Source organism: Embiotoca jacksoni, unplaced genomic scaffold (genome assembly GCF_022577435.1).
Source record: "Embiotoca jacksoni isolate LCO1_2020_lvr unplaced genomic scaffold, fEmbJac1.0.p SCAF_2, whole genome shotgun sequence".
Lineage (NCBI taxonomy): Eukaryota > Metazoa > Chordata > Actinopteri > Embiotocidae > Embiotoca > Embiotoca jacksoni.
Window position 1 is genome coordinate 4,551,088 of NW_027185340.1, and position 10,852 is coordinate 4,561,939.

General features: G+C 43.7%; 1 protein-coding gene across 1 annotated transcript; it reads right to left on the reverse strand.

Annotated features, from left to right (window-relative positions):
• Positions 1–27: 27 nt before the first annotated feature.
• me3 (malic enzyme 3, NADP(+)-dependent, mitochondrial) lies at positions 28–10,852 on the reverse strand. Its single transcript, XM_069154089.1, has 15 exons — positions 10,667–10,852; positions 10,072–10,301; positions 7,288–7,421; positions 6,667–6,816; positions 6,177–6,252; positions 5,939–6,100; positions 5,617–5,720; positions 5,435–5,544; positions 4,527–4,624; positions 4,301–4,414; positions 4,121–4,226; positions 3,418–3,560; positions 2,751–2,924; positions 2,003–2,101; positions 28–1,902 (listed from the first exon to the last, which is right to left on the reverse strand). The coding sequence occupies exons 2-15, from the start codon at positions 10,294–10,296 to the stop codon at positions 1,741–1,743; spliced, it is 1,857 nt and encodes a 618-aa protein (XP_069010190.1). The 5' UTR covers positions 10,297–10,301; positions 10,667–10,852; the 3' UTR covers positions 28–1,740.

Sequence of the window (10,852 nt, forward strand, 5' to 3'; positions counted from 1 at the left end):
TATTAAAGGAGATGTTCTGCACAAACACCATGACTACATTTTATTTGTCTGCTTACATAAAAGTAACAAAATACATTCCTACATTTTTTTTTTTATATCTTTAAGAAACAGCTGATTTCAGATCCGTGCACAGTTCATAGTGGTAAGGCTGTGTGAGGGTATCTATTTCTATCATAACATTTTTATGGTCTAAATGTGAAATGGCCTGCAGCACCTTTTTTCTTTTTCATCTGCTTCCTGTCAGACCACGTGCAGGGTGAATTTTACATCCAAGATATACCTCACAGGTTTTGTTGTGGAAATATAACTATAAATCCACCAGCATGGAGCAGTCGATCCTCAGTGAACCCAAAAACACATGAGAGAGGGGAGGTTCAATTACACGACACAGGATGTCGATACGGAGTGTTCCAGCTTTAAGAAACCATAACATGAAACCATACACTACCGGTGTCAAATTGACAAAATGCCACCATTCACACACATTTTGTTAACAATTTTATTTAAAAAGTTTGCTGTTCTGGGCAGCACGGTGGTGCAGTGGTTAGCATTGTCGCCCCACAGTAAAAAGGTTCCGGGTTTGAATCCGGACCTGGGCCTTTCTGTGTGGAGTTTGCATGTTCTCCCTGTGCCTGCGTGGGTTCTCTCCGGGTACTCCGGCTTCCTCCCACCATCCAAAGACATGTGTCTCAGGTTAATTGGTGGTTCTACAAATTGCCCTAAGGTGTGAATGGTTTTTGTTTCCGTCTGTCTCTATGTGTTGGCCCTGTGATGGACTGGCGATCTGTCCAGGGTGTACCCTGCCTTCGCCCAATGTGACCCTGTTCAGGATAAAGCAGGTATAGATAATGGATGGATGGAAGTTTGCTGTTCCCTTTGAAAACTTTAAGCAGCTCTCTAAAGCTTGCACAGCGTCATGTTCTCTAGGAGTGAAAGATACAGTTCATCAGTAACTTTGGCAAAAAACACAACAGGCAGTACAAGTACAAAACTAAACAGGAAAACACACCACTGAGTACAAAAACATCCAGATGGTGACTCTTAAATCCCCAGAAATGCCTCCACTGAACACATTCAACAACAAAAATAACCCATTTATTCAGGGAAGCAAAGCCAACAAGGCAGAAGTACAGGCCGATCCGACAATGTTTACGGTCCTCTGTGCAGGTTTAAATACGTTGACACGAGTGTAAAGATTGAAGGAGCTTTCTACAGGGATGAGCTAGATGAGGCTTCTTTAACAGCCAGAGGTTTTAACTCGTAATACTGAGCAGCGCTGACCTGAGGTCACACAGAAAGAGGCACAGAGAGTTTTATATCTTAAGCTTTGAGATGAGTCCTCTGTTCATTTGTGGTGGGACACGAGAAATAACTGTGGGATATTGTGACAGTTTTGTTTTTTGAAAATCTGGTGAAAGGAGTGTAGTTAAAGTGTGCATGATGTCTGATATGCTTATTGTGAAGTTATACAATGTTTTTCTCAGGAAACTGATCAAACAAAAAGTACAGCACAAAGAGGAGAAAAATGTCAACACTTGGAGTATATAGAAAATCTTATGTTTGTTTGGCATTCAATCATAATGAGTAAAGTCCATCTAAAAGGCAGAGGGACAGAAATAAAAAAAATAAAAACCTGAAAGGCAAGAATCAACTGGAAAATTTCTGAACGGAGGCATTGCAAAAAATTGTACGTGACATCACTGAAGCATATTAAGTTTAGACAGAGACAGAAGACGAAGATCACACGTCCTGGACGTTCATGGCGTCCTGCGGCCAGCTGTACGTGTCCAGAGTGAAGGAGTCGTAATCGGGACTGTAGATGTGAGACAACACGAACGCCTCCTTGTCTTTAGGCTCCGGGTACACTGAAGCGATGTTGTGTTTGTATGCATAGTTGACGACCTGGCAGAGGTGGGAAAAAAAAGTGGTTATCAATCACTTTATTTGATACAAAACAGGCAGTGGAAATATCAGTGTTGTAATCTGTGTAAAGATCATCTACCTTCACTGCAATCTTGAAGGACACCTCTCTTATGGTGCTGAGAGGAGGATACAGTCTTCCCTCCGCCAGGTTCTCCTCTGTTACCATGTCAGCTATCGCCTGAGAGAGACAGGCAGAACAAATAAAACAAAGTTGATGGAAAAATAATGAACTCGTATAATCAGGCTTTTCAAATATGTGTCTATCTGTTGCAGAACATGTTTCTATTGTCTCAGTTACAACGTCTCTGTATCTCTTTCTTGTGATCTCTGGCCACACTCAGTACGAGATACAAAACAGGATATACAAGAGGAAGTGGGAGTGACTGTCAATTGTTTGTAACACCGTATGAAAGCTGAACTACAGAGGAGTGACTTTGAGCAATGATGGACACCTCTCTTTGAGTGTACATGTATTTGCTCCTTCTTGCAAGAATAAATGTCCGATACGTTTGATTTTGAATCCAGCCTCGTGAGTAATTTTTGAGTAGACATAATTGCAGAGAGGAGGTCTGCCTTAAAATAACAGTGTGTACAACAGGAGGGAAGTGCTTGTTAATTGACATTCATATAATTCTTACATATGGTCTGAATAACAGGAATATGGTCTTTTTCACATCGAGGGATACACTTTATATTGACTAATGTACAAAAGCCAACAATTTATTGATCACACTGGTGTCATTTTTGTTGTTGAATAGAAAATCCTCACGTGAATATACATTACTTTGCGACATACAAGCACTAATCCGTCACCGAGTGTAACGTACCTCTGCGGTGGTGAGGAAGATGTCTTCAGATATGTGGCGCACTCTGCAAGCTATAACGCCCAAAGCGACTCCGGGGAAGACGTAGGCGTTGTTTCCCTGCCCGGGGTAGAAGGTGCGTCCGTCAGCCAGCGTCACCTTGTTGAACGGACTTCCACTGGCAAAGATGCCCCGGCCCTGATCGAAGAGAGGAAGGGGGAGATAAGACAGTCACTTCTGCAGAGACAACAGAAAACAACTAGGAAATAAAGCTGATCATGTTTGCATGCTGAGCTTTTCGCAAGTGTTGAGACTATTTCATGAGCTCATAATGCTTAAATCGACCAATTCATTTAATTTCTGGAGGAAATTCTTGCTGAGTCTCTAAAAGTCTGAGCTGTAAACTTGACCTCAGTATAAAATTTCCCACCTTTAAATTGAGGCAGAATGAAATGGACTAAAACAGCTGAATTTGTGAATCAGTTGAGACGTTAATGGAGCGTAAAAGGCAGAAACATAAAAGAGCAGCGCCATGAAATAGTGGTAAATTAATGCAGACTTTTAAAACATTAAAAAACAATGTGGTAGTATTTACAGGATAGGAGTCCAGAAATATACACAACATATCTGTGTGAGAAACACAGATTTTAATAAATTAGAAACTTCGCAGTAACTCTAATGTGAACATTACCTCTGTGAGCTGGTAGCATTGCTCTGCCGTGCACTCTGCCTTGCTGGTGGGATTACTCAGGGCAAAGATGATCGGCCTCGCATTGAAGGACGCCATGTCTTTGATAATGTTCTCGGTGAACGCTCCTCCGATTGCAGCCACACCTTCAAATTCAGCAGTTTTCAGAGGGAGAATCCATCAGTTTCCAAATAGCAGTGACTTAAAACTAAACCAGCTCCAATGAGAACAGTGTTTGTAGGATTCTGCACCAGGTTTCATTAGTCTTCGAATTGTAGTTTTCCACCTGGATCTGTTTTTCCTATTAATTATATTGCATCAATTTTATTCTTCCATGTTAATCATCAGTGTTGCAACTGCTTGGATTAAAAGGCTGAAAAATGTCCCTGTTCATCGTACATGCAGATACATTACAAAAAAAAAACTTCCTCTAAACGTTGAGGCATCGGATTAAATGAAAAGTGAGGATTAGTTGATTTGTAGCAAATTAACCGAGTTGTTACTGAGCTGCCGAACGGTGGAGAGAAAAAAATTCACCTTTAACAGATTTCTGTGTTTGTCCACAACTGGTCAGGGATAACCATGAATGGACGAAACAAACAATGTGGGTTATAAAAGTGTTTTATATGTATATATGAGACACTGACTGAAACAACGTGCTTTGGAAGCGTGTTCTTTACTGCACCGAGCCTCCCGCTCCACTCACCTATGATGGCGGTGGGTTTGATGGTGTGCACCACCTCCTCCAGCGTCTTCAGGTGGGGGTGATTGTGAGCAAACTCCTCCTTCTCGTGGTTCAGATGGCTTCTCCCCTGCGTTTGAGTATACATGTACATGTCCACACGGTGCTGTTTACATGTGGAGACCATGTGAGTGGACACGTTACCTTGACAATGAGGCCCTTTGAGTCCACCATCCAGATCCTCTTGGCTGCTTCTTCTTTAGTCAGTCCCTCTTTGGCCATGGCCATTATAAGCAGTTGGGCAATACCCAGAGCAGCCTGGGAAAAAAAAGAAAAGGAAGTCTTAATTCTCTCTTAATAATTTAAGATGTGATTTTTTTTTTTTTTTACTCGATAACAGTATGAAATCGTAGAGAGCAGATGGTCTCACCTCGCCTGCCCCCTGGAAAACAAATGTGTGGTCTAACAGTTTGTTCTTGGTGATCTTCAAAGCAGCCAAAACCCCGGCGACAGCTACCGAGGCCGTGCCTGCAGGGAAAAAAAAAAAACACAGGCTTGTGATAACAGATCATGTGTGCCAGTCGTGACCAGCCTGACCAAAGAGCACTCTTATTCTTTCATTCTGGTGTACAGCAAAAAGGAAGACATTTGGAAGAAAAAAAAAAAAACACAACTTTGTGAAATGGATCATTTAGAAATATAAACAACTGGTTTCAAAGTGAGTGAATCTTGAAATATTGAGTTAAAGTGAGAACATTTAACTTTTGAAAGAAGAAAAAACACAATCTTCCTTTGACATGAGGGGCAACGAGCAAAAAATACAACCCGGGTGTGTGTGTGTGTGTGTGTGTGTGTGTGTGTGTGTGTGTGTGTGTCTCTGCTTCAGCTTTACTGATGCCTGATGTGATCTTAGCTCAAGTTAGAAAACTGTGGTGGCGGGGCGTGGTTTGGCTCAGCTGCAGGAGGGACAGATTGGGGGAGTGGTTCAGGGAGCCCTGCCTGGAAGAGGCTTAATTGGCACAGCTGCAGGCAATTATTGATTTGTCTCTCTCCAGACACAGAGCAGCAGGCTGGCTGCGGAGAGGACGTGTGCTGTATGCTCGGCAGGAGACCCCAAGTGTGACAAAACTGAGAACATCTTTTTACGCTGAATAAACACGGCTACCGACTGTACTGGGCTTATTGTTGTTCGTTTGGACCGGAAGAACCCACGGTGACGGCAACATGTCTGTCATAAAAACTTTCTGCAGCTATGTCTTTGTTAGACAGTACAAAGTATGGAGATGAGAGGAAGTAAATGGAGATTAAGAATAACGAGTCCAGTGAGTACCAAAGTACCTTGGATGTCGTCATTGAAGGTGCAGTAGCGATTCCTGTATTTGTTGAGGATGCGAAAGGCGTTGCTGTTGGCGAAGTCCTCAAACTGTATGAGGCAGTTCATCCCGTACCTGCAGAGCAACGGAGTGATCAGCAAGTCATCCGGATTGCCTCCATATGCTCCCGGTACACGTGTTACCTACTTGTCCGTCACGGCCTGCATGAACTCATCGACCAGCTCGTCATACTCCTTTCCTCTGATTCTCTTGTGCTTCAGTCCGATGTACAAAGGGTCATCGAGCAGCGTCTGGATGAAAGTACGACAATTAATCAGTCAATAAAATAATAAAAAAAAAGAGACATCTGCCAACTGTATTTCTGTTTTGTTAACTGTTACCAAGTCACATCAGGAATTCTCTGATCTCGTCCGATATGTAATCTACGATGACTGATAAGAGGCAGACATGAAGTGCTGCAGCAGCAGCTCATAAAACTTGCTTCCTGCGACTGTGACATCAAACTAACCTGGTTGTCAGTGCCGACGTCCAGCAGCACGGGGAGACACTGCTGCGGACGAACCCCGCCGCAGGCCGTGTAGAGCGCCAGCTTGCCCACGGGAATCCCCATCCCGTAGCTGCCCAGGTCACCCAGGCCCAGGATGCGCTCCCCGTCTGTCACCACGATGGCCTGGACGCACACAAACAGGTGTCAGCAATGTGTGCAACACGACCTGAACATCGGAGGAGCGAGCGGCTGCGTGTACCTTTATGTCTTCTTCAGGCCAGGAGTTGAGCATGGTGGCGATGTGGCCTCGGTCATGGATGGTGATGAAGAGTCCTCTGTGAACAAGTAGAGTGAAGTTTGATTGATCTATTTTCTACATGCCGCTGGCTTTTGTTTACAGCTGTCAGTCATGAAAATCAACCATCAGTAAAAAGTAGACTCACATGGACTATTTAGTAAACAAGTATATGACATTAAAACACAATTTTAAAAGATAGAAACTAGATTAGGAGTGCAATAGAAGTTTATTTGTATTTTTATTTTCCACGAACAAGAAATCATCATCATGCAGTACCAGACTTCAGTCTGTGATTTAAAAACAACAAATACCAGCAAAAAGGTTTCTCAATGGAGGCATTTTGTTTTAGAGTAGTCCATTAATCCTTCACACCAGCTGTCCTACTCTTTAGAGAAGATACAGTCGTGATGTAAAACGCGAATGAAACCAACACAAATAGCTTTAATCTCACCGTGGTCTCCTGAAGGCGAGTCCATACTGCTGGCAGGCCAGGCCCACGGTGGGAGTGTACACGATGGGCATGAACTCCTCGATGTCGGAGGTCAGCAGACGGTAGAACAACTTCTCGTTCCTGTCCTGCAGCGTCATCAACAGGATGTACCTGAGACGGAGAGAACCGTGAAAGGTTTTGTTTTAGAAAACATCAAGACATCCTCTGATTTAAATCAACTCTGAATGTTTTGGTTTAATGTTTCAGCATTTTATCATACGGTGCAACTAAAGACTGAAATACGGGGAGAAAAAGGATGCAACAAAGATTCCCACCAGGAGCTGAACCAGGGATGTTGCAGCTCCAGCATGTGGTGTGTGACTCGACTATGCCCCTGCTTCACAAGCCTTTTAATGTGATACTCAATAAACACTATGAATGGAAAAAACAAACAATAAATCATCTCGCGCTGGCAACAGACGTGGCACGCTGAAGAAGATTTGAGCCGACCACTGGCACGTGCCCAAAAAAACAACATTCTCAGTGGGATAAACTCATTGAACATCTGCAGCTGTTGTGTCGTAATCTCTAAGAGGGCTTCCGTATGTCTTATTGTGAACGTCTGCTTGTCTGTTCCCTCACTTGTCCAAAGGATTGACGCGCGTCTCGTAGCTCTTCATGACGCGCAGCACTTGCACATCCTGGGAGAGGAAGCAGGGGGGCAGCAGGCCGTGGATGCCCAGCTGTAAGCGCTCCTCCAGGGTGAAGGCCATTCCCTGCAGGGTGGGAGAGAGCGACCGTTATACAACACAGAAGAGTCTGCAGAGGGCAAAATCCCATGAACTAAACCAGGAAATTCAGGCCACAGTGACTCATGTGTTAGTCATCAGAGTGAGGTTAGCTGTGACTCATACCCGCGCCCAAATCCAGTGGTCTGTCTGAAGTTTTCTCCTAATTATGATTTACATAAAAAAAAAAAAACTGTTTGCATGAAAACTCTGGCAGGGAAAAACTAAATGAAGCACACTGGAAGATATGTTGGCAACTTGGAGCAGCAAAGAACAAGGGGCCGAGCTGTTATTCTGGTAAGCAGCCTCGTACCCGTCTGCCCTCCGGTTACGGTTACTGCTGCTGCTCCTCTGTCTCAGCGTTGGCAGACTTCCCAAAGAGTGATCGGAGGGGAGTGTGAGGTTTAATCTATTTATTCTGTCCAATAGTGACGGAGCCAAAAATGACTCCCCTGTCAGCTCGACTACTCTTCTCCTTAACTCTGCCTCATCGCTCTTCCTGTTCCCTCTTGACTCTCGCACGGCAGAGAAAACACTGACCTAGATGAGGAATAAACCGGCATCCTAGGGTCGGTTTGTTTTACCGTGGCTCTGTGTGCGCTCGTGTCCAGGTAAATTATTCATGTTGACAGAGTCGAGGCGGAAATGTGATAGTGGGTACTCACAACTCTTAGGTCTGCGCAAGCTGCTTGCTTTAGCATTAAAACAAGGTTTAAATGAAAAATGATCAACAGCTAAGGAGCAGTGTAGATTACAGTAAAGAGTTTCCCACTGGACAGTTTTCTGTAGCCGCAAACGATAGTCTGCACAACAAAAGATGTTGCAGCTGGAGGTCATTAAAAGGAGACACTGATGCATTAAATACCGAACCAGATTAGCACCAAACAGGGAGACATCAAGCCCACTCTCTGAAAATAACCTGAAGCCACCAGTGTGGATGGAGAACAAACGTTTTCACAGATCTGTGAACATTGACAAAGAGAAAGTCACAGATTAACAGAGTGAAGCTAAATTGATTAGATCGAGCAGGTAAAGAGGCGCTAAAGTAAACCCATTAAGGCGACACTCCTAACCAGCAGCTGTAGTTAATCCAGACTACACACACATTTTGTTAACACACAAAGCCAAGAGGAGAGAGTGAAACTAAAAACGTGGGTTGAAGTTCAAACTACTGTTAGATTAACCTTTATCTAGACTTATCATGGATTAATAGAAAGTTATAAAACATGTAATATAATTTAGAGCTAAATGCAATAAAGAGGAGAAAGGTTTTCATGTATATGGCTGTGACCTGATTCAGTTTGATGTTTGTGAAATTAGAGTGTCTTCAGTGTGAAACAACAGCACACACAGGAAACAAAACTGTCGTGACGACGGCGAAATATATGTAAAAAAAAAAACATTTCACTGGGAAGTTGTTTTTCTAAGTCTAAATAAGGCTCCACTTCCTGACTTTTCTCATTTAACTGACGTGTGAGTCAGCGTTTCACTGCTGACTAAGCATCAGCGGTGGAAGGAACTGTGACTGACCTCCTTAAAACTAAAATCAAAGCAATAAACTCACTATCTGTCCTTGTACAGCTGGTAACGCACAAAACAGTTTAGGAAAAAATGCAATACAAGCACTGCTGAGGCACCGGGTGGACTGGAAAATGCTGGGTTTTTTCCATGCTAGCAGTGCAAAAAGGAAGTCAATCTATCTGCAGGGAGACAACTCACACTGCTGTGGCATTTGTTTTGTACTCCTGTGCCGTTATCATCTGCTACTTATATGGTATTGCCTGTTTATAGTTGCTCCACTACCACTGTATGCATGTAGAAACAGTTGTTTGAACACAGTGTCAACTTTTGAGCCGCCTTGTTGCAAAAAAACTACACATTTTAATGTGATTTAAAATCCACTCATTAGTTATGTAACAGACTGAAGATGATTTAAAAAAAATAAAAAAAATTTAAATAGCCTGTTTATGCAAAATGACATAATAACCATAACTCTGTTAAAAGTGCCCCTGTTTAGATTTTTTTTTTTTTTAATTTTGGTTTTATATAATTTTTTAAAATAGAACACCATGTGTGCGTTTTGGCACCGCACCGTTTACCTTACATGACCGCCAGGCCTCTGGAAGCCAATGCATTATCACCTCTTTGTATGGAGGTGGGTGTACATGGGTAACACTAACAACACTGCCGGCAGCGTTACACTCACAAAAGCCACTAAAAATGACACAAAAATACCTTAAAGTGCAGTGGTTGTGCAGTATATAGTATATCTGTAATGACATGTCACATGTAAACTCCATTTCATTTCCACGTGCATTAAATGCTCAGCATTTTCCCCACACATTTCATACAATTTGTAGATCAAATGATTAAACTGATTAATTAAGAAAAGAATCAGTAGATTCAGTATATGACATGTAAAATCTAATCTTTAGTTGGAGCCCAAAAATGCAGACTACACAAGGAGACATGTAAACAGCCTGCTGTGACCTTTTGTGTTCACGTTTGACTGTTTTGGTGACAATATATTATTTAATTCATAGATGTGGGTTTGTAAATGTGGGTTTATTGATATACTTCGTGCTGAAAGCTTTAAAAAAAAAGAAAGAAAAGGCACCAGACACCGTGGTGAGCTGACCTTGTTGAGGTAGGGGTTCCTGGTGATGTCGAAGCCCCTCTTCTTGGTGCTCACGCTGCCCTTGCGGCTCGCCCCGGAGTGGCAGACCCGTACAGCCTGGAGAGAGGCCCGGTCGGCCGGCAGACCCCCCGCAGGGTGACCCGGGGAGCCGGCCAGGACCCTCGCTCCGCCCGCGGCCGTGCGCCTGCACAGAGAGAGCGCGGCTCTTCCTGGGAGGGAGTTCATGCTGCCTGCACACATCCGGGCACAAAAGTGAGTGAATCTGACGCTTTTTACTTGTTTTGCTTTGAGCTGGATCACTTACAACAGGTGCCGCGGTCACAGTAGGACGTTCACGTCAACGCAAGCAAACTCCACAGATACGACGATAATAATGTAGGAATGACCCCGTGGTGGAGGTTAATCCACCAGCCGAAGTGTTCAGTGTGTTCATACAGATCTCCTGTGGTGTGCAGCTGCATCTGCTCCGCTGGCTTCAGTGAGCTGCCCGCTGCTTTTATGATAATTACCGATATTCTCTACGGAGCGACGTGCGTGCGTAGCCAGCTAATGCCAAATGCGCTAATGCGCGTGGCTAATATTCAGTTAGCCTCACCTGGAATCAACGACAAGCCGCTGTGCACCTGGTTTCTATCTTCATATGAGGCACTTCTGTCTTCTCTGCTGCTTGTGTTGACGGTCAGTGTTTTCAACAGACGTAACGGAGGATCGACAGCTGACAGCTGATCCGGGGATCCTTTGATATTTGCAGCACTTTTACTTCCCCAGTCAGCCCGTGGCC